This window comes from Mchenga conophoros, linkage group LG3 (assembly GCF_057382185.1).
Source record: "Mchenga conophoros isolate Kocher_MC1m ecotype Shallow Benthic linkage group LG3, M_conophoros_male_GT1.1, whole genome shotgun sequence".
Lineage (NCBI taxonomy): Eukaryota > Metazoa > Chordata > Actinopteri > Cichliformes > Cichlidae > Mchenga > Mchenga conophoros.
The window spans coordinates 6131945-6156228 of NC_140528.1; the positions used below are offsets into that span (position 1 = coordinate 6131945).

The 24284-nt window shown below is 42.5% G+C and overlaps 4 protein-coding genes across 4 annotated transcripts in view; 1 reads left to right on the forward strand and 3 right to left on the reverse strand.

Moving 5' to 3' along the window:
* The window catches only part of LOC146577094 (protein NLRC3-like), a 222326-nt gene that overhangs the window by 140996 nt on the left and 57046 nt on the right, over positions 1-24284 (forward strand). The gene's annotated exons all lie outside the window — the stretch shown is intronic.
* On the reverse strand, positions 804-2220 carry LOC146577097 (phospholipase D1-like). The gene is made up of 2 exons (XM_085269399.1): positions 1983-2220; positions 804-1692 (listed from the first exon to the last, which is right to left on the reverse strand). The coding sequence occupies exons 1-2, from the start codon at positions 2202-2204 to the stop codon at positions 1438-1440; spliced, it is 477 nt and encodes a 158-aa protein (XP_085125525.1). The 5' UTR covers positions 2205-2220; the 3' UTR covers positions 804-1437.
* Positions 5061-7481, reverse strand: LOC146577098 (uncharacterized). The gene has a single exon (XM_085269400.1). It carries the CDS (start codon positions 7227-7229, stop codon positions 5718-5720), a length of 1512 nt encoding a protein of 503 aa, XP_085125526.1. The 5' UTR covers positions 7230-7481; the 3' UTR covers positions 5061-5717.
* LOC146577099 (uncharacterized) lies at positions 7262-16631 on the reverse strand (the record flags this gene model as incomplete). Its single annotated transcript, XM_085269696.1, has 3 exons — positions 7262-7521; positions 12087-12274; positions 15418-16631. Coding segments are annotated over 3 exons (1662 nt in total), but the record flags the coding sequence as incomplete, so codon positions are not given.

The window sequence follows — 24284 nt, forward strand, 5'->3', positions numbered from 1 at the left end:
AGAAAAGGATTTCAAACTTACTGAGAGCAAGGCCTCTGTTACAAATCTGTCTAATAGAAAAACATGCTGTGCAGATACAATACGCTCAGTGTTCATGGTCATTTAAAAACTGGCTCTACCTGAACCACTTCAATATTTTATGAAGTCACTGAGTCGACCATTTCTACAGTTTGTTTCCTTCATTGCAGTTAGAGTGCGGCTGGTAAGGATGAAAACACACACAGAGCGTAAATTGTCTTTGTTAGTAACAAACGTCAGCAAAGAAAAGACAAAACACACAAACACTCTCATGATATTCATGAATCATTAGAAAGCATCCAAACATTCTGCTCGTGGACTTTTACAGTCTTATTTGCACTCGCTCATCTTCATAATCATCCTGATCAATACATGACAGGGGAGGCTTTGAGGTAGGCGGGGCTCTCTGCTGATGTCAGCATGAAAGGCAGGACCAGCGTCTGCCACATGTTGGTGAAACATCACAGTACACTGGCGTGGTTTCCTTTCCAGATGTTGGACGTTTGACACTTCAACGTTGAGGCCAACAAGAAGACACAGTTTTGGGTCGGGTTGGTGCAGGGTTTCTAACTGAGCAAAAGCAGAAGCACACAGACCAACAGGGATCAGATGCTGAGTGTTAGAGGAACATCTGTGCTGATCACTGAATGCTGCTGTGCTCTCTTGTTGAAGTTGGCTGGTGGGACAGTCTAATAGTGATATCCTGCCCATCGGAGGAACACTTTTAAAAACACATGCAATACTTTGTTTGTATTACAGTCAAAGTTTATGTTAATTTTGTCCTTTAAAAGTGTTGCTGTACTATAAAGTCCTATAATTTGAGGCTAAAATGGCTCAGAGAGTCTCTCTCTCAGAGGATCTCCTTTGAAAGTGGAGACGGCTTTATCCGCTGATCCACGTCACTTTACCTGGATGTTTTCTTTGAAGCTGGATGAAGACTCCTCTCCCTCACTCCTGCTGCAGCTGTGTGGTCCAGTTGGCCTCTGAGGTCACAGTCAACATCTGTAGCAGAAGAGGGGAAATAAAAGTCCAGGTTACCAAAACTGGGAGCTTTTCCAAAATAGAGCGTAACTGGACTTTTTCAGCCTTACAGGCAGATAGTCGTCTGAAGCTGCAGCTTTTTCTTTTTAGCTTTTTCCAATCTCTGCTCTCGGCTTTCTTTGAGAACATGTCTGCTTTCTTGGCATGGGTCTGTCTGCTGTTGGTGAAGAGACTAAATCCACATACTCGCTACTAAGATCTCCTCAAGTAGTCTCAACCAGATTACAGTTTAAGAGTAAATGTCTCCTGAGAGTTTCACCTTGGGGAGATGCTGTCTGGCTAACATGCAATCATGAGCATTAATCTATGAGGTGAAAAAGTCATTTTAAAAGCTCCAGCCACAAGTTTTATTTCATCTGTGTTTTGGTCAGAGTCCCATCAGACCTCCAGAATGGTGTCAGAGTGTTTTCTATCCACGTGATGAGCACAGGCCTCAGGTCCAGACCTCCACGGGCACCATAGCCTCTTTGGAGCTAATAGGTGCAAGAAGGTTTTGTTGGGATAGGAACTGAAGAGGAAACTGACGAGGAAGGCAAGGATCTTCTTCGGCTCCTCCGAGCCGGGACCTCTTTGTGTAGGCCAGCATTGGCCAGGTAGCCCTCCAGCATCGCTGGATGGCCGACAGTGGAAAACCTAGAGGAGTAGGAGAGAAACAGCAGATTGGAGCATGTCTTTATACTGTTTAGTTTTTAGAGCCACAGACTTTCTTTTAATGTCATTGTTCAGGATCTATGACTGATTATGTATTTATTGTATTCCTCCATGACTGTGTGACAGCAAGTGGAAAAAACCAGCTTCACCTTTGTTGATATGCTTGTAATTTTAATATTGATTAAATGGCCCATGAAATAATAGAAAGCTCATATATGAAAATGTATTTTAAGAAGTAAAATGTTAATCTGAGCACAAAGGAGTACACTCACCTTCTGGTAGATGGAGGTGTAGCGAGCGCTGGTGAACATCCAGGCCTCCTCGTAGAACTGATCACTGATTGGATCCAAAACATCGATGGAGGATCTGTGTAAGCGCTGAGGATCGTCCTGATGGACAGAACAGAAGGAGAGTGAGACAAGTGAAGATATACTAAACAACACTGTGACATGAACTGAGCCACACACAGTTTGATTCACAGGTGATTGACACATTATTTGACCACGAGCAATCTTTTCTGGTTTGACGCCATCTTTGTAGCCAGAAACCAGCTCTCTCCTCGGCTTCCTCCACTACACGCTTCCCCCACGCCAGTCTCCTCCGTCACTATAAAGGGGAGAGTCATGAGCTCCATCACCTGTGCCGTCCAACGTCCCGCCACCAGCCTCCACTGCAGCAGGCCAGAGACCACACCCCTGCCACAATAAGTAAAAGTATATCCTTGCTGTACCCTTAATGCTAAATGTGCTAAATTAACCGCTGCCTTTGCCCCTTTGGGATTATTCTTATGTCACTGGGATGTTGACCTTTGACCTTCACATTAGAGAGATGGGCAGACATAATTAGTGTATGAATTTTAAAGTAACAGGTAATAAAGAGAGTGTAGCAAATGTAATCAGGTTTATTACTCTGTATCACACATGAGTGCCCGAGGGAGGCGGGGCTGACTGGGGAGACACAGGAAACAGAGAGACAGGGCTGACTCGACATGAAACGATGAAACGTGGGACACGGGAACAGAAACTAAACACAGGCTGAAATGAACACTGAGGGAGGGAGAACTAAGATTACTGAGAGCCTGATAAATAAGAAGAACAAAAACCAAGAAAAACAAGAGTCAAAGAAAACCAAAAACACAAAGCATTGGGCCAGGACCCACTGCTGTGACATTTATATGTGATAAAAACATTAAAAACTGCTCAGATGTTGAAATCTTTCTACGTATACTTTAGGTTCAGCTCTCCAGCCTGGCATTTGGTTAAGCATGATTCAAACATTTGATTTTGTTTAACTGGTTTTAATTATAGTTACTTTTTGTGAACATTTGTTGCAGCATTTAAAAATACATCATTTATTTTCAAACTTTTATTTGATTTAGAGCATCATATTTGACCAACGTAAATGTTTTAATTTCATATAAAATAACTGAAACAGTGAACTAAATATCTGAAATCTTTCCTGCCTTAAAAGTTATAATCCTACTTAAGTTATAGTGCAAACGCTTAAGCAACAAATATACTTGATGCTAATTAATTAATATTTCCCTTTGATGTTGCAACTATGCGGTCACTTCTGTCTTTAAACAAAATAATATTTTCCAGTTACAGAAATCATAAAGTCCAAACTAAAGTGCTACTGTTGCTATATGCATTTTATATAAATCATGGATGATGGTCCTGACATGAAGGAAGAGAAAGTTACAGGTTGCATCCTTTGACTTTGTCTCCGTGCCTTTGGGCGATTTTCAGAAGGACAGATGTTTCTGTTCAATTCTTAAATCAATTTTTTCAAACACAAACACTATTTTAAAGCTTCTAGAGAGTAAAATATTCATGATAATTATAATAACAATAATAAAAACAAAAGCTCTCAGATCCATCAAACCAAGCAGCAGAAAGAACAATAACTGAAGAGAAAACTTTAACCTTGTAGACTTCATTATGTTCCAGCTGCTCTACAGACGCTGTGACCTCGAACTTAAGCAGGTCGTAAAGTATGTGCAGCTCAATAACTTCATAATCAGACCCTGTGGTATTTAGGCAGCAGAACAACTAAGAATAACAACTACAAATAATGTTTTTAGGTTTCTGTTGTACTGCAAGGTTCTGTACAGGAGAACCAAACCAAGAGCAAATATTACGTCTCATTTACACCTGAGCACGAAGAGCCATCAACATTTAGCAAATTGAATCATCTTTGTTTAGATGCAAGAAGAATCATATAGAAATGAAAAAGTAGAAATAGAAATCCAGAGCAAAGATATCCTCTAATTCAGCGTAGCACATGTGCAGCTGCTGCGATTCACGTAAGCATTCGGCTCGTCGCTGTTGCAGATTTTTCTCTCGCTGTTCTGGCTCACAGCGTTGCAAACACAAAAATAAATATCCCCAAAGGTGTGAAAGGGAGCTAATTAGTAAGAGTATTGTTACTCTCCGCAGGAGTAGTCCAGCAGTAGAAATCAGTCCAATAAAAAGGTGTGTAACATCTAGCAGGGGGACAGAAAAACCCAGGGTAACTTCTAAGGACCTCAACGTCTCTCTCACATTGTGTTTTTTAAACATGCTTCCATTTGTCACTTCAGTCTTTACTCTGAAATACAGGAAGAGAAATCATGGCTGAAACAATTTCTCATGAAACCAGGGGTGTGGTCCAACAGTCAGTTTGGTGAGGAAGGTTCCTAACTGAGAGAAGTGACCCAGAAGTATCTGTGTAGCAGCCACAATGAATCCAGATCATGAGCTTTATTAACTGATCAAAGTCTCTTCTTACATCTTCTGTATCATTCAGTTTGCATTGGTAATGCTCATTATTGTAATGCTTTTTTAAGACGAGCAAAACTTTATTTCACTTTGGGTTAGCTGGGATAAGTGATGGATGGAGGGAATTTTACTTCAGCCACAGAAATCCTAAACAGGAAGGAGGAGCAGAGTTACAGTGGATCACTATCCAGCAGGGAAACAAGGTTTATTTCAATTTCTTGGCCATGAGTGAGATTTACTGAGTGGGCAAATTAGGGAGACGACACCATCAGATCCCGAGCCCTCCATGTGTTAATCAAGAGACGGCTGCTGTGCTACATCCATAAATAATGAATAAATTAGGAGCTAAAGCTGAAAGGACAGTTTATTTGTACCATCTTCACGTGAACACATTCAAGAACATCACAGATGAAGAAACATTAAAAACTTCCACACTACATAAAGCAAGAAAAATAGTTTTTCTTTCAGCTGGTTTCAGAAAAACAGAAACATCAAACATCTCTGATAGGTTTGTAGCATAAACCTATTCGCTGGAACGTTAAGGACAATCTGCTACGCAGCAAAAAGCAAGACTCAAGGCACCAAAGTTCTCTGGTTACTCATGCATGAGGGAGACCTGGCTGGAGCCAAGCGTCGTTCCACCACTTGACCACTGTCAGACTCTCAGCCAGGTTTCCCCACAGCACTCCTTTTATTGTGGTTACATGAATATGCATAGGGTCATTAACATATAACATCTTACATAGGTATACATGTGAACAAAGAATACTGTGTGTGTGTGTGTGTGTGTGTGTGTGTGTGTGTGTGTGTCAAAAGGGTCATATAACATCCTTGGTCAGGAAGAGGGTAGACTAGACCCCCCCGGTAAGGAAGTCCAGCAGTTCATCTAAACAGAAAAGCACTTAGACTAGAACAGACGTAGCTACGTTAATCCTACCATAAAACAATTAAGACAAGATGCGACCTCTTCCCATGCTCCCAGGATGTAGGTGTGCATTCTAGTGTGGAATACACACCAAGCCTCTGTAGCCTGTTAAAGATCACACAACTTATCACTACACAACTTATCACTACACAATTGATTATACACCTCTAAGCATATATGGTTAAATGTTTCCTAATACAAATGACAATAATAAAATCTAAACCCAACATCACCACCCTGTATTGTCATTTTTTAAGGCTATACGGCGCATATATATCTTCAGCTCTACACCACTTGTCAACATTTTCAGTGCAGGCTTCATTTCATACACACATATCAGCCTTAGTATCCATGTCACTCTGCTGCAACAGTATGTAATTGGTAAAGGTGTTAGCAATCATTTTATTCACCATCGATCTTACACATGGCAAAATGCAACCTGTAAACAAGCAAAGCAATGCCAATAATGTAAGAATGGGAGTCAAAAACTTTAAGAACATATTCCACCATGGTCCAGATGTCAACCAGGCTATCCAGCCTTGTGACGCGTCTCCTGATGTGTGGTCTGCCACATATTTCTGCAGAGCAGTCAAGTTTTGCAGTGCCTCATAGATGTCTCCTCCAGTCGTATATCCATCCGGAATAAACGTACAACACGTCTCTCCAATCAGTTTACACACACCTCCTTGTGATGCTGTTATCAAGTCTAGGGTCAGCCTGTTCTGCAGTACCATCGTTCTGATGGCCTGTTGCTCCTCCGCTAAGGCTGTTCCCAGAGTCTTAGTGAGATTAATGTGTCGCAGTAAGGCATATCGGTTGATCTCCACATGATCCCGCACCTCTGCAACTCCAATGTTTGGGATCAAACTTTGGAAGAATTTAGCTCCTCCACTCCAAATGCGGAATTCTCGTGGCACTCCAGTGTCTACTGTCACTCCAAAAGAGTTAGGTGAGGCTAAATTCACCTCACGCTTCTGTCGGTTGCTAGGGTGATGTTCAACTCTATCCATGAAGAAGACATGATCGGATAATTTCACCACGGCACACAATCCTCCCCATCCCTCAGGGAGTGATAGATAGGCTTTATGTCCACACAGGAAATACCAATCAGCCAAAACTCTTGTTCCTTTGCTGCTCGGCACCGTCCTTGAACATCCTGTCCACTTCTGACTCTTTGCCTTTACTAGTATCCTGTAAACCCGGTTGGACTTGCATTCAGTCCTCCTTAATGTCAAGTTCTCAGCGCACTTTGCATCGGTCAAGCATTTCATACACCTGCTCTCATCCTCTGGAGGGCAGTAGGTGTATATGTATCCACATAAGTGAAGCGGCAACTCCCCCACTGACAATGATCCATTGTTCATCACACACAACGGCAATTGGGCTGTATTCAGCTTGTTCAGCAATATTATGTCTGGCAGTGGGTCTGACACTTGAGGCCAGGCCAATAAGTCAGTTTGCTCAGAACAATTCATGTTTAGAAGTGGCGACTTACTCCAGGTGATGTTCAGAGGTGTACTGTAATTGGCCTGGGACCAGAGGACTCTGTTGCCAGGATGAGTTGCTAAGCCCAACAGACACCAACTCCTGTCCTTTGATATGCTGTACGGCCACAGTCCAGATGTATATGCGGATAACGGCATATGAGCACACACATAGCAGTCTGTCCTATTGTTCAAGTGGGCAGTTGTATTCATAAACTGCCACCAAAAGTTTGTAGAATAGCCATGAGGGTATTGGGTGTGGTTTCCTTGGACATACAGGGTCTCCACAGCTGACCATGATGACATCAAAGCCATTACACCCAGCAGGGTAGACAACACTTTACCAGCCATTCTGATGAGTACCTGTGGCTCAGTTGGTTTCTTCACCGGATTGAGACGAGGGGCCCTGGAGGCTTTCCCCCCCCTTTGTACCCGGTCTTCCTGCCACTTACTCCGAGCTGGCCTGGATGTGTGTCACCTTCTTGCAGTGGCTTTGGTGTATCCAGGTGGGTCGTTCTGCAATTTTCACAGCTGTTGGTGTTGTCAGCAGAGCCTGGTATGGTCCGTCCCACCGTGGCTTTGACCAGCACTTCCTCTTTATGACCTTTATCAGTACCCAGTCCCCTGGCTTCAGACGTTCTTCCTGTACAGAAACAGAATCATCTGGCAGATTATTTGCACTCATGACTTCTTTGCTTTTCAGCATTTTAATCATCCAGTCTGCTAGTGTGTTTTCTTCTTCTGCTTTATCATTATCATTACAGAACACTGGAACTCTAAATGGCCTGCCATATATTATTTCAAAAGGCGTTAGGCCATTATCAGTTGGTGTGATTCTCATATACATTTTCACTAGCTCAATGCAGTCTACCCATGTTCTGCCTGTTTCCTCCATTGTTTTCCTGAGTCTCAGCTTTACTGTGCCATTAGTCCTTTCAACCAGCCCCGCACTCTGGGGGTGATATGAGCAGTGCGTTTTCAGCGTTATCCCCAGATGTTGTGACATTTTCTCAATTACTTCATTTACAAAATGAGGACCATTGTCACTGTAAATAGTCTGGGGGATCCCATGCTCTGGGATCACATTTTTGCATATTACTTTAGCCACTGAAATAGCATCTGCTTTCTTAGTGGGGACAACTTCTACCCACTTTGAGAACGGGCACACAATCACCAGGCAGTACCTGTAGGTGTTACAGTTAGACAACTCAATGAAATCCATATGGATTACTTCAAATGGGTAGCTGGGTCTGGGAAACCTTCCTCGTTTTGGTCTGAGGTTTCCCTGAGCATTATGTTTACAACATATTAAACATGCTTTACAAAAATGTTTTGAATAAGCATTGAATCCCAGTGTGAAAAACTGCCGTTCAACTGCTGCTACCATTTGAGTTGTCGAGACGTGGCAGAGTCCATGACTCAAAATTGCAGCAGTCCTATATAAGTTTTTAGGCAATATAGGTTTGTCGCAAAGATAGTAAATGTCACCTCGCAGGCTTGCTCCTTTAGTGAGCCACAGCTGTTTCTCAGCTGGAGGTGAGTGTGACTGCATGTCTGCTAACACATCATGTGTGATGGGCATAGTTTGCTCCTGTGCCGCCAGAATATGAACCCCATGTGTTCCAAGGGCTGCTTCCTTTGCAATTTTGTCTGCAAAGGCGTTGCCTAGTACAATGGGGTCAGTGCCACGTGTATGTGCTGCACATTTGCAAACTGCAACTTTACTAGGCAGTAAGACTGCTTTCAACAGGGCCTGCAACAATGTCGCATGCTCCACAGGTTTACCTGTTGATGTTGTCATGCCTCGTCTTGACCACTGAGCGGCAAAGAAATGAAGTGTAGCATATGCATACTGACTGTCTGTATATATAGTCACTGCCTGCCCTTCAGCTGCTTTGCAGGCTTCTGTCAGAGCCACTATCTCAGCTGCTTGGGCAGACATGGAATGTGATAACTGCCCAGCACGGATGACCTGCACATCATCCACAACAGCAAAGCCTGTTTTAGTCTTTCCCTCTGCTGTTTTAAAACTGGAACCGTCAACAAACCAAACTTTGCCCTCAGTGAGTGGTATGTCCGTTAAATCACTTCTAGGTTTACACTGTGTTTCCACATGCTCACTACACACATGTGGTGTACCCTCCTCCTCTGTGGGCAACAATGTAGAGGGATTCAAAGTAGTACACCGCTTAATAGTTATGTGTGGCTGGGAGAGCAACAGTGACATTAAAGACAAGTGTCTGGCAGGTGACAAAAATGTCATTTTAGTCTGCAGCAATAAAACATCAACCTCATGTGGAACCAGCAGGGTCAAAGGGTGAAACAAAACAATTTCACCAGAACACTTTACGGCTTCAGCGGCTGCACACACAGATCGCACACAGTGAGGTAAGGCACAAGCCACAGGATCCAGCCTCTTAGAATAATAAGCTACTGGCTTCATGCCACCTCCACATTTTTGTGCTAACATAGATGTCATAAAATGTCCTTTACAGTCAACTGTTTGAACAAAAGGCTTGTTATAATCTGGAAGCCCTAGAACCGATGCTCCTGTCAGCATCTGTTTCAGCGTGCACAAAGCTTGCTCCCCCTCAGGGGTCCAACTTAAACTTTCTGACATAGCTAAAGGTTTACTGTACATCATATCTAATAATGGCTGCGCAATTTCAGAGTAATGGGGCATCCACGATCGACAGAAATTTAGCAACCCTAGGAATTGCATCATGTGTTTCTTTGTCACTGGCCTAGGTGCTGCCAAAATAGCTGTTTTCCTCTCTGGATGTATGCTTTTCCCTGCTGCACTAAGCAGATGTCCTAAAAATTTCACTTCTGTCTTTACCCACTGTAGCTTTGAAAGTGAGGCCTTGTTACCTGTCTCAGCTAAGTGAGTCAGCAATGCCAATGATATGTCTTTGCAGTTCTTCTCTGAATTGGATGCAATTAAAATGTCATCGACATATACCAACATCTGTGAATGTGATGGAATCACAAAATCAGACAGACAATTTGTAATATTCTGTGTGAAAATTGTAGGACTATCACAAAAACCTTGCGGCAGTCTGGTGTATGTGTATTTTTTGCCTTGATACGTGAAACCAAACCAGCCTTGTGAATTCTCATGTACTGGTATGGAAAAGAAAGCATTACTTAAATCTACCACAGTGAAGTGTGTCATGTCTGGCTTAAGCTGATTTAACAAGGTGTGGGGGTCGGGGACGCATGGAGCTATACTCTCCACTGCTTGATTTACAGCTCTTAAATCTTGAATCATGCGCCACGACTGTGAATCAGCCTTTCTAACTGGGAAGATGGGTGTGTTACATGCTGCTTGTGGAGCTTCAACTAGTATCCCTGCCTTAATCATATCCTCTATTACTGGTTTAATGCCTTCTACTGCATCAGGCTTTAAGGGATATTGTTTCACTCTTGGCCTAAAAGATGTTTTGGGTTTTATTACTACTGGACTCGCTGTTGTTATTAACCCCACATCAGTCTTCCCAGTAGACCAGAGCTTCTCTGGGACCTGTTTAAGCTCCGGGTGATCTTTGACATCTACGACATATCATTCTGCTGTGTCATTCTCACTCCCCTTTAAATGTGTTTGTGGTGTAGTATGTGTCACCCATCCCAGCTTTTTACGAAAGATGCTGTGCTGCATGTCTGTCTCCCAACCCCCTCCAGGTTGCTGCCACATTCCAACACTCTCCCCCTGTCTCACCAAAGATGCTAAGTCTGTCCACTCAGCTGTGACACTCTTTGTCAGTGAAATGTGTGGTGTTTGCCCTGTAAAAAGTTGTTGTGCAGCTTCAGAAAGGATCACACTACATCCAGCCATGGTTTCACCATCAGTATATATCGCTTTTATGGTGATTCTCTGTGGCCCTAATTTCAGCACTTTATCTGTGTAGGCCTCATCAGGCCCAGGCATGGTCTTAAATCTCAGTGTGACATGCAAGTCTTCTGGTGGCTGTATGTCATGGCTAGTTGTCAACATTTCCTCAGCTGCAGCTAACAGTTTACAGTTTATTTGATCAGGTCTGGAGGCCGACAGGTCAAGTGTCCAGTAATAATGCAAATCCCCACTGTCCTGATGAACCATTGTCTCAGCAGTTTCACCTTTTCCTGCAGCTATCATCCCAATGGATGTTGGAATTATTGAAATTCCAAGTTTCATCATCATATCTCTTCCCAAGAGGTTCACCGGACAAGTTGGGCACATTACAACTGAACTCTGAACTGCCTCTCCTGTGGTAGGATCTCTAATCCAGACTGGTTTAGAGATTCTATGCTGATTTAACTGACCATTTGCAGACTTCACGTAAATTGTGCCATTTGAAGGGTCAACTCCTGACACATGATCTTTTAAAACAGTTTTATCTGCACCTGAATCACACAGAAATTGAACAGTTTTGCCTTGCACAGTTAACGTGCGAACTGGTTTTACTTCTTTCCCTGACAGATTTAACAATACTTCAGTCAAATCTAGAGTCTGAAACACAGGCTGTTGTAAATTCTGGCAAAGTAAGGGATCATTTGTACATGTATGTGTGTTAGCAGTGTCAACAGGTGCTAGTCATTTATTATAATAAGGGTTTCTTGGATCAGGGCGTTTATACTCTTCAGGCATGCGATCAGGACACTCCCTTGCGTGATGGCCCATTTCCCCACATGCATAGCATCTATCATCTCTTTTCCCACGGTTCCTCCCAAATTGCCATGAGTCTCTATTTCTCCTATTCCTGCCTCTATTTTGCCCTCTTCCAGCCTGTCCCTGAAACAAAATTTCACCTGCTAAAAAAGCAGCGGCCTCAGAGCTTTGTGACTTCTTTTTTTTATTTTTAATGACTTCCTGTGCATGGCGGGCCCAGTTCATGCATTCAACGGACCCGTCAGTGTTATGACTAACATTTTGTTTTCTGATGAAATCAGCAATGGGTGAATGAAAGCCATTCATCAAAGCATGTTTTAACTGCTGCTGATATGGGCTGGCCTTCTCTGCACTCTCTTCAAGGCCACTATGTTCTTTGAAAACTTCCTCTAATCTCGCCCTGAACTCATGAACATCTTCTCCTTCTTTCTGCATGCATTGGGCGATTTTGTTGTAATCTACAGAAGCTTTAAAAGTATTTCTAAGACGCTCATAAACCCCATCAACTTGGCCTCTTAAATTTGCATTGCCATAGGCTAGGACTGTATCACCATCCCTACCTGTGTAGGTGCCTCGCACCCTAGCCCAGTTATATGTGAGACACTTCTTAAAGGTGGCTTCTGTTTCCTGACCGTTTAAACGATACGAGGAGCAGAGTTGCTTGTGTCGGGCGATAAATTCATCAACATTAGTCAACGGGTTTCCTAAATCTTTACATGCCTCTGCACATTCAGATTCAGTCCATGGCCTGTAAACACAAATAACACGGCTTTGGTCATTTTCAACACCAAAATGGGGATTTGCAACCTCCACCATGGGAAAGGTATCATGAAAAGAGTAGACAGGCATACCAGCTGCACTCGCCTCATGGCTTTTAGATTTGGATCTAGTGTTATAAGGACTTAAATATTCTGCTGCGGCATCCCCAAACTCCAGCCGTACTCTGTCCTCCTCCTCTCTCTCTCTCTTCTCCTGCTCCTGCTTTTCTTCCTCCTCTCTGACCTCTCTCTCTCTCTAATGCTGCTCTACGCTGTTGGTCCTTTAACGTCAGCACCACTGAAGTAGACTGCACCGTCTCATCTTCAGGTTTGACAGCTAATGCCTGCAAAGCTGCTCTCTTCGCATTCACTGCCTCCTGTCTTTTCTGCGCCTGCTCCAACCACAATTTAGCGGACGCCAGTTGTAACTCCTTCTCCTGTTTCAATTTTCCTTTTGCACAAGCTGCCTTTACTGTCAACTGATCTACTAACATTTGACATTGTCCTACAACCAATTTACCTTCAAAATCATATTTCTTGCGCCAATGTCCTAAATACTTTGCGCTACCGGGAGCGAATTTCATCATAAACTTCTCATCACCCTCTGACACACTCTTGGTTGCTTGGGAACCCATAATAACAACAACAACAATGACAATAATGACAACAACAACAACACAAAATAGGCCTATCGTCCAGCACACTCTGGACCCCGCGGAACTTCTCAACGCCTCACAAAGTGGCGGAGAACTCACCTCTCGCTCCACAAAGCAGCGAGGAACCCAGTTATCGCTCCACAAAGCAGCGAAAAACTCACTTATTATTATAATTACTTATTATTATCACTTATTAAGTAATGAACTTCTCAACGCCTCGCAAAATGGCGGAGACTGCACAACGACACGGTTATAGAGTCGGCCTCTGTAAACTTACTTGGTGTTGCTCATTGCGTGTAGCATCAGTCTCGAATCCCGTCAATCATCATCCATCGAGGAGAAAAAACAGACGGCTAATCCACTGGCCCGATGACGAATTCTCACGCCTCGGGACTTTGTTGCAGGACCGCTATAAGTCCTGGCTGACGTCAGTCTTTCGGTGTGTCTCTTTTCCCCTCGGTGAACGTCGACTCCAGGGATCCGGCTCTCGAAGGACCAATTAATGATAGGTTTGTAGCATAAACCTATTCGCTGGAACGTTAAGGACAATCTGCTACGCAGCAAAAAGCAAGACTCAAGGCACCAAAGTTCTCTGGTTACTCATGCATGAGGGAGACCTGGCTGGAGCCAAGCGTCGTTCCACCACTTGACCACTGTCAGACTCTCAGCCAGGTTTCCCCACAGCACTCCTTTTATTGTGGTTACATGAATATGCATAGGGTCATTAACATATAACATCTTACATAGGTATACATGTGAACAAAGAATACTGTGTGTGTGTGTGTGTGTGTGTGTGTGTGTGTGTGTGTCAAAAGGGTCATATAACATCCTTGGTCAGGAAGAGGGTAGACTAGACCCCCCCGGTAAGGAAGTCCAGCAGTTCATCTAAACAGAAAAGCACTTAGACTAGAACAGACGTAGCTACGTTAATCCTACCATAAAACAATTAAGACAAGATGCGACCTCTTCCCATGCTCCCAGGATGTAGGTGTGCATTCTAGTGTGGAATACACACCAAGCCTCTGTAGCCTGTTAAAGATCACACAACTTATCACTACACAACTTATCACTACACAATTGATTATACACCTCTAAGCATATATGGTTAAATGTTTCCTAATACAAATGACAATAATAAAATCTAAACCCAACAATCTCCAAGACTCTCTTTGAAAGAACTAAAATCCTTTGTTCTCATGGTCCAATCATGAGTGAACTCCCCGATGAAGCCTTGTGTGCTAAAACATGTCAGAGTTTTAAAGGTTAAACATGAGTTTCCAAAACGTTTTGCTGGAGAACAATGAACTATTTGACTGAGTTTCAATCATTTACAGACGAGCAAAACCAGGACAGAGAAAAAAGGACAAAACTGACTCAGTAAAACAAAGAAAAGAAGATCCCATGTAGATCTGTATTATGTAGAAGTTCAGCCCAGCAACCAGTTCAGTTCAACACAAGTTTAAATGATTCTATCTGAACTCTGTGGAGCCTGATCTCAAGCTTTTTGAGTCTGACACAGAAACCAGAGGATCTTTCTGTGTCTTCAGATTCACTGTGATCCAGTGATGGGAGTGATTTCAGCCCTGAGTGATCGCGCTGATGTTTGCACAGAGCAGACAATGAGGTGAATGTTTGGGCACATTGGTAACAGTGAAACAGTTTATTAGTAACGTGGGATCGTTTGTGTTTGGAGTATGAACTGAGATTCCTGAAGCTCTTGTCACACTGGTCACAGCTGTAGTTTCCTTCCATGTGTGCACGTTCATGAATGTTACAATGACCTGAATGTGAGAAGCTTCTGTCACAGTGTCTGCACTTGTGTGGTTTCTCTCCTGTGTGGACTCGTTTGTGTGATTTAAGCTGACCTCCAGTGGTGAAGGATGACCCACACTGATCACAGAGGTGCTTTTTAACCCCACTGTGAATCAGTTCATGTTGTTTTAAGTGATGTGATGTGGTGAAGCTTCTCCCACATTTTTTGCAGTATTTCAGTTTGTCTCCAGTGTGTCTACGTTGATGTCTTTTTAGGGTCTTTTGCCGACTGAAAGTTTTTCCACAGAGGTCACAATGAAAGTCTTTCCCACCACCACAGTGATGACAGGGTTGAGAACTGGATCCATCTGTGTCGCTCTGCTTCTAAACAAAGACACAAAGACAGTGTAAGTCAGTCCTTCAACATTTGTATCCTGAACGTCGCCTGAAATAAAGAGCATCTCTGCAGACGTCCAACTACATTTGACTGTTTCAGTTAACACACTCAGTTTACTGGGCTGCAATAACTACAATACTACCACCATAATACTACAGTAATACTAAAATCATAACTGAAAGGAAAATCTGAATAATCACTCAGAGCTGCTTTTCCATGCAGTAGAATTGCTAACATGCTAACACAGTTTAATGAGCAGAGTTGTTCCAAACAGTCAGGCTAAAATGACAAGATAACAATATAAATACATACCTCACAGTAGCTGCACTTGTAGAGTCTCTTTCTGGTGTGGATCTGTTGGTGTTGTCTCAGGTCATGTGGAGATTTAAAAGTCTTCTCACACAGGTCACATTGATAAGGTTTCTCCTCAGTGTGGGTAAACATGTGTTGTTGTAAGTGTGCGTCTGTTGTAAAGTATTTGCCACACTGTTCACAGCAGTACACATCATGTCTGGTGTGAATGCGTAGGTGTGTATTTCGGTTCCCTCTCCGGCTGAAAGTTTTTCCACAGATGTCACAGCTGTATGCCTTAATTCCAGAGTGGGTAACTAGATGATTCTGTAAGTGGCTACTGTGAGTAAAAGCTCTGCCACACTGATCACAGCTGTACGCTTTAACTCCACTGTGGATGAGTTGGTGTTTTTTTAGGGAACGCATCCAGGAAAAAGACTTTCCACACAAGTCACAGCTGAACGGTCTCTCTCCAGTGTGGATGACCTGATGCTGTTTTAGTGAAGCCTTCAGAGTAAACTCCATCCCACACTCGTCACAGCTGTATGCCTTAATTCCAGAGTGGGTAACTAGATGACTCTGTAAGCTGCTACTTAAAGTAAAAGCTCTGCCACACTGATCACAGCTGTATGCCTTAATTCCAGAGTGGGTAACTAGATGCCTGTATAAGTGGCTACTTTGAGTAAAAGCTCTGCCACACTGATCACAGCTGTACGCTTTAAATCCACTGTGGACGAGTTGGTGTTTTTTTAGGGAACCCTTCCAAGAAAAAGACTTTCCACACAAGTCACAGCTGAACGGTCTCTCTCCAGTGTGGATGACCTGATGCTGTTTTAGTGAATCCTTCTCAGTAAAACCCTTCCCACACTCGTCACAGCTGTATGGCTTAATTCCAGAGTGAGTAACTAGATGACTCTGTAAGTGGCTACTTTGAGTAAAAGCTCTGCCACACTGATCACAGCTGTACGCTTTAACTCCACTGTGGATGAGTTGGTGTTTTTTTAGGGAACCCTTCGAGGAAAAAGACTTTCCACACAAGTCACAGCTGAACGGTCTCTCTCCAGTGTGGATGACCTGATGCTGTTTTAGTGAAGTCTTCAGAGTAAAACCCTTCCCACACTCGTCACAGCTGTATGCCTTAATTCCAGAGTGGGTAACTAGATGACTCTGTAAGCTGCTACTTTGAGTAAAAGCTCTCCCACACTGATCACAGCTGTACGCTTTAACTCCACTGTGGATGAGTTGGTGTTGTTTTAGGGAACCCTTCGAGGAAAAAGACTTTCCACACAAGTCACAGCTGAACGGTCTCTCTCCAGTGTGGATGACCTGATGCTGTTTTAGTTTAGCCCTCACAGTAAAACCCTTCCCACACAAGTCACAGCTGAACGGTCTCTCTCCAGTGTGGATGACCTGATGCTGTTTTAGTGAAGTCTTCAGAGTAAAACCCTTCCCACACTCGTCACAGGTGTGTTTTTTCTCTCCCTTTCTTCTGTGAGGTTTGTCGGCCTCCTGAGAGCGCTGACTTCTGGCTCCATGTTGGTCCTGCAGTGACAGAGATACAAACAGAGGCAGTGAGTGAAATGCAGTCGTGGAACAAACTCAACCTTCAAACTCCATTAACACTAGTTTTAAACCTGAAGGTGGAGCGTGGCACCAAACACCTTAAAGGTCTCTTATCCCCACCTGCTGGTAGTTCTAACACATTACATCCAACCTGCTGTTAAAGATAATTCATGACTGTTCAAACACTAAAATCATGCACACACACACACACACACACACACACACACACACACACACACACTATTTTATAATTTAGATTATTTTGTTGTTTCCTATTACATATTTCTATAATTTGTATAGATTTATACAGAATTATTCAGTGATAATAAATCCTATGTTTGTTTATTCTAAAGGAACCCCGTTAGCTTCCACAACAGATGTTGCTCGTCTTCCGTCAAATACTCACATAAAATATTACACAATAAAGTGGATTCAAGATATCCACATAATTTCACTCTTACATCCACAGTGAGGTTTCACAATTGTTCAAATATAAGCAATCAATAATAATAATAATAATATCAATAACATTGAGGCACATTAGACAAATTTCAAAAACAAATCATGTCTTACAATATTTACAACAACTAAAAGCTCTGTAAATCGGCTTTTAAGTGTTCATTGAAGTTTTGAATAATTCTCTAATTTTATAAGGCAAGTTATTCCACTTAAAAGTTGCTCTAAATGTAACAGTTTTACAAAACGTTACTTTTAACTCGAGCATTTACTAAATTGCAGTTTGTTGAAAACTGTGTAATATGATGATGTATTTCATCTGGATACTGCAGCTGAGCAGAATAAATGTGGTGTGTTTAACAGAATTGCTTTCTTTAGAACTACAAGTAAGCCATAGAATATTTTAGCCTGTACAGGAAGCCAAGAAAGGTTATTATGCATTTGATCAATATTAGTATAGTATGACCATCCTCCATACCCGCTTGATACCATAAAGGACAGGGCTGTGGCTCCCCACACTCCCTAGCAGATCATTACATGGAGAAACCTTTGGAATGCAAGCATGCTGATCCACACAGGTATGCACACAGGTGTACACATGGGTATTCACAGACGTGGACTAAAGCTTTCTCGGCTGCTGCCTCAAAGCACACTGTGCGCTGTCTATCTTGCGTGCTGAACAATATCGTCTATTATTTAGTAACTATTGATATCTATGACTAGCTAGTTTATTGTGATGGTGCTTTTTTTCTATTATTATGTTGCTCTTTGTTGTTTGCTGTCTCCTCTGTTTGTTTTTTTATTTTTTTTCTCCATACAGGTGACCCAGGAGTTTTTTTTTGTTGTTTGTTTTTTTTTTTTTTTCCTCTCTTCCCCCCCTTCTCACCGTCTCTTCTCCCCTTTGGTTTTCTTTCTTTCTCTCCCCCTCTTTCTTTCATTCTTTCCCCCTGTCCTATTAAAAAAAAAAAAAAGTATAGTATGAACATCTTCACACTAATCTGGACGCCTTATTCTGGACTAACTGAAGTCTGTTAAGATCTGTCTTATTAGCTGCTGACCAAATGATTGAACAATACTCCAGATGAGACATTACTAGTGCATTAATGACATCTTTCATAATGAAGAAGTGATACACAAAGAGCATTTCATAGCCATAGCTATGCCTTGTCGGCAGAGTTATGTGACATTAGTGATGTTTGTACTTTCAGCGTTAACTTGGTTTTAAAGCCTTTAAAATATACGCCGTTCAATAGTCGACCTTAATCTGACAGAGAATGTGATGATTTTGTGGATAATTAAAGTCAGTCATATATCCACAAACACAACAAGCTGAAAGTCAGTGATGCTGCTCGGTTTGCAGTCCTGAACATCACGGCACAAGCAGGATTCACTACACTGTTAATTTCAATTCAATTCAATTCAATTTTATTTATATAGCGCCAAATCACAACAAAAGTCGCCTCAAGGCGCTTCATAGATACAGAGAAAAACCCAACAATCATATGACCCCCTATGAGCAAACACTTTGGCGACAGTGGGAAGGAAAAACTCCCTTTTAACAGGAAGAAACCTCCGGCAGAACCAGGCTCAGGGAGGGGCGGCCATCTGCTGCGACCGGTTGGGGTGAGAGAAGGAAGACAGGATAAAGACATGCTGTGGAAGAGAGACAGAGGTTAATAACAGATATGATTCAATGCAGAGAGGTCTATTAATACATAGTGAGTGAGAAAGGTGACTGGAAAGGAAAAACTCAATGCATCACGGGAATCCCCCGGCAGCCTACATCTATTGCAGCATAACTAAGGGAGGATTCAGGGTCACCTGGTCCAGCCCTAACTATATGCTTTAGAAAAAAGGAAAGTTTTAAGCCTAATCTTAAAAGTAGAGATAGTGTCTGTCTCCCGAATCCAAACTGGAAGCTGGTTCCACAGAAGAGGGGCCTGAAAACTGAAGGCTCTCCCTCCCATTCTACTTTTAAATACTCTAGGAACAACAAGTAGGCCTGCAGAGCGAGAGCGGAGCGCTCTAATAGGGTGATATGGTACTACAAGGTCATTAAGATAAGATGGGGCCTGATTATTTAAGACCTTGTATGTGAGGAGCAGGATTTTGAATTCAATTCTGGATTTAACAGGAAGCCAATGAAGGGAAGCCAAAACAGGAGAAATATGCTCTCTCTTTCTAGTCCCTGTCAGGACTCTTGCTGCAGCATTTTGGATTAGCTGAAGGCTTTTCAGTGAGTTTTTTGGACATCCTGATAATAATGAATTACAGTAGTCCAGCCTGGAAGTAATAAATGCATGAACTAGTTTTTCAGCGTCACTCTGAGACAGGATATTTCTAATTTTAGAGATGTTGCGCAAATGGAAGAAAGCAGTCTTACATATTTGTTTAATATGTGCGTTGAAGGACATGTCCTGGTCAAAAATGACTCCAAGGTTCCTCACCGCGTTACTGGAGGCCAAGGTAATCCATCCAGAGTAAGAATCTGATTAGATACCATATTTCTAAGATTTTCAGGGCCGAGTACAATAACCTCAGTTTTATCTGAATTAAGAAGCAGAAAGTTAGCGGCCATCCAGGTCTTTATGTCTTTAAGACATTCCTGCAGTTTAACTAATTGGTGTGTGTTATCTGGCTTCATGGACAGATAGAGCTGGGTGTCATCTGCATAGCAGTGAAAATGTATGCTATGTCTTCTAATGATACTGCCTAAGGGAAGCATGTATAATGTAAACAGAATTGGTCCTAGCACTGAACCCTGTGGAACTCCATAATTAACCTCAGTGTGTGAAGAGGACTCTCCATTTACATGCACGAATTGGAGTCTATTAGATAGATATGATACAAACCACTGCAGCGCAGTACTTGTAATACCTACAGCATGTTCTAATCGCTCTAATAGGATATTATGATCAACAGTATCGAACGCTGCACTGAGGTCTAGCAGGACAAGCACAGAGATGAATCCACTGTCAGAGGCCATAAGAAGATCATTTGTAACCTTCACTAAAGCTGTTTCTGTGCTGTGCTGAGCTCTGAAACCTGACTGAAACTCTTCAAATAAACCATTCCTCTGCAGATGATCTGTTAGCTGTTTGACAACTACTCTTTCAAGGATTTTTGATATGAAAGGAAGATTGGAGATTGGCCTATAATTAGCTAAGACTGCTGGGTCTAGAGATGGCTTTTTGAGTAAAGGTTTAACTACAGCCAGCTTGAAGGCCTGTGGTACATAGCCGATTATTAGAGATAGGTTGATCATATTTAAGATCGAAGAATTAATTAATGGCAGGACTTCTTTGAGCAGTTTTGTAGGAATGGGGTCTAAAAGACACGTTGATGGTTTGGAGGAAGTAATTATTGAAGTTAACTCAGAAAGATCAATTGGAGAAAAAGAGTCTAACTTAATATCAATGGTACTAAGAGTAACTGTAGATAATATTACATCTGTGGGATGATTATTGGTAATTTTTTCTCTAATGATAAAAATTTTATTTGTGAAGAAGTTCATGAAGTCATTACTAGTTAACGTTAAAGGGATGGTTGGCTCAAAAGAGCTCTGGCTTTTTGTCAGCCTGGCTACAGTGCTGAAGAGAAACCTAGGGTTGTTCTTATTTTCTTCAATCAGTGATGAATAGTAAGATGTTCTGGCTTTGCGGAGGGCTTTCTTATAAAGCAGCAAACTATTTCTCCAGGCTAAATGATGATCCTCTAGATTTGTGACACGCCATTTCCTCTCCAGATTACGAGTCATCTGCTTTAGGGTACGTGTTTCAGAATTATACCACGGAGTCAGGTACTTCTGATTTGAGGCCTTAGTTTTCACAGGAGCTACAGTATCCAGAGTCGTACGTAGTGAGGAGGTGAAATTATTAACAAGATAATCGACCTCTGTTGGGGTAGCGTTCAGATAGCTGCTTTGCTCTGTGTTGGTACAGGGCATTGGAGATGATAACAGTGGGTGGATTATATTCTTAAACTTAGTTACAGTGCTTTCAGAAAGACATCTACTTTGATAAAGTCTACTCTTCACCGCTGTGTAATCAATTATTGTAAAAGTAAATGTTATCAGGAAATGATCAGACAGGAGAGGGTTTTCAGGAAACACTGTTAAATGTTCAGGTTCGATGCCATATGTTAAAACAAGATCTAGAGTGTGATTAAAGTGGTGGGTGGGTTCTTTTACATTTTGAGAGAAACCAATTGAGTCTAATAACAGATTAAATGCCATGTTGAGGCTGTCATTTTTAGCATCTACATGGATGTTAAAATCACCCACAATAATTATTTTATCTGAGCTCAGAACTAAATTAGATATAAAGTCTGAGAAATCAGACAGAAACTCTGTGTAAGGCCCAGGTGGACGATAGATGATAACAAGTAAGACTGGTTTCTGAGTTTCACAGCTGGGGTGGACAATGTTAAGCATCAGGCTTTCAAATGAATTAAAAGTCTGTCTTGGTCTTTCATTAATTAATAGGCTGGTGTGAAAAATTGCTGCCACACCGCCCCCTCGGCCTGTGCTTCGAGATTTCTGGTAGTTAGAATGGCTCGGGGGTGTTGATTCATTTAAACTAACATAATCATCCTGCTGCAACCAGGTTTCTGTAAGGCAGAGTAAATCAATTTGTTGATCAATTATTAAGTCATGTACTAACAGAGACTTGGAGGAGAGAGACCTAATATTTAATAATCCACATTTCACTGTTTTACTCTTTGGTTCAGATGTGGATACTGTATTGTTCTTTCTTTGTAATTGTTTATGTTTAAGTTGTTTGTTGCTGGTTTTTAGTTTGTTTTTTGTCTTTTTGGAAGCTGACACAGTCTCTATGGAGATGGGTTTTTGGGGGGGTAGCAGGAGGAGAGAAGCTGCAGAGAAGCGTGTAAGACTGCAACTCTGCTTCCTGGTCCCAACTCTGGATAGTCATATTTTGGGGGGTTTAATAAATTTGTCCATATTTCTAGAAATGAGAGCTGCTCCATCCAAAGTGGGATGGATGCCGTCTCTCCTAACAAGACCAGGTTTCCTCCAGAAGGTTTGCCAATTATCTATGAAGCCCACATCGTTTCTGGGACACCACTCAGACAGCCAGCAATTTAAGGAGAACATGCGGCTAAACATGTCACTCCTGGTCTGATTGGGGAGGGGACCAGAGAAAACTACAGAGTCCCACATTGTTTTGGCAAAGTTGCACACCGATTCAATATTGATTTTAGTGACCTCCGATTGGCGTAACCGGGTGTCATTACTGCCGACGTGAATTATGATTTTACTGAATTTACGTTTACCCTTAGCCAGCAGTTTTAAATTTCCTTCAATGTCGCCTGCTCTGGCCCCTGGAAGACAATTGACTATGGTTGCCGGTGTCTCTAGCTTCACATGTCTGAGAACAGAATCGCCAATTACCAGAGTTTGACCCCCGGCGGGTGTGTCGCCGAGTGGGGAAAAACGGTTAGACACATGAACGGGTTGGTGGTGTACCTGGGGCTTCTGTTTAGGACTATGCTTCCTCCTCACCGTGACCCAGCCTCCCTGATTCCCCAGCTGCTTGGGACCTGCCGGGGAACAGCTAGCGGGGCCTACGCTATCTTCGGCTGCACCAGCTACAGGGGCCTGGCTAGCTACGGATGACTGAAGGGTGCGAAGCCGAGTCTCCAATTCAGTAATCCTGGCCTCCAGCGCTGCAAATATGCTACATTTGTTACAGATATCATTACTGCTAAAGGAGGCCGAGGAGTAACTAAACATCTGACACAATGAGCAAGAAAGTGCAGGAGGGACAGGTGAAGTAGCCATGGTGCTAATGAGTCGGCTACGAGCTAAGCTAGGCTAGCGAGACAGTACAGAGACAGTGAGTGAATACTTTGGCTATAAATTAGGTAGTGAGTACACAGAAAGTGTGCTTCGGATGAAGCACGTGAAGATTATACTATGAAAGAAGAATGTATTTAAAAGTTGTTAATTAAATCGCTAAGCAAATAAGCTACTCAGAAACACCACTGTGTTTGAGCAGGAACAGGAAGTGATGGCTGGTTAATGTTAGCTGTCTAATATTGCTGCCTCTGTTCGGTGGTGTCGAGCCAAACGCACTTTAACGTGTGTTTGAACGAGCTGACGGTTCACTCGTTAAGCTGAAAGAAAGATGCTTTAATCACAGCAGTCACACATGTGTCCACTGCACCATCTGGAACTCTTGTTTACACTCGTAATAACACAAACACTAAATCAAGCTTCTCTGTGCTGTTGTGTAGCAGTGTGTACACCTGAGACTGTCACCTGTCTGTCTGTCCCGCACTCTCTCTGTTTCTTTCTCTCTGATTGTGGAATAAAAGTATGAACATGTGTTTATAAGTTACACTTGTGTTTGAATCCTGCAGCTTATCACACATTTGATTTCCATGTGTGACGACTGCAAGTGTCCAGAGTGAGGACAGACTGAGGGAGCCACTGCTGCACATCATCTGTGAGGCTTTGCAGCCCTGATGATCCACCAGGACAAACTCAGCAGTGTGTGAGGAAGAGGAGGAGGAAGAGCCAGCAGCAGCTGACAGATGGAGAGAATAGACAGACTGTTCCCTGTTTGTGAAGGACTGCTAGGAAAGTTTACCATAACTGTCTGTGCTGAATCAGTCTTATTAGGTAATGTTCAAATAATGTGATCATCCCAGTGTTTTCAGTGTGGGAGAAAGTACTCAGGGCCTTCAAGTTACACACTATGAAAGGCAGCAACAAGTTTAATGTTCAGAAACCTAAAGTCTGTATCAGCAGCAGAATGGAGCTAAAAATAAATGCTGGTTTCAGTTCTATGAAGCTTTGAGTATTTTGGATCAGTAGCTGCTGTGTTTGTTGCATCATATTGCTGTAACTGTTTATATCCTTTA

What these genes read in the sequence shown, in the direction of transcription:
- LOC146577098 (XM_085269400.1), bottom strand. Translation starts at nt 7,229, where the DNA reads ATGGCTGGTAAAGTGTTGTCTACCCTGCTGGGTGTAATGGCTTTGATG.
- LOC146577097 (XM_085269399.1), bottom strand. Translation starts at nt 2,204, where the DNA reads ATGTGTCAATCACCTGTGAATCAAACTGTGTGTGGCTCAGTTCATGTC. An exon ending in ACACCTCCATCTACCAGAAG is followed by an intron (nt 1,693 to 1,982) that starts GTGAGTGTACTC and finishes CTACTCCTCTAG; the next exon opens with GTTTTCCACTGTCGGCCATC.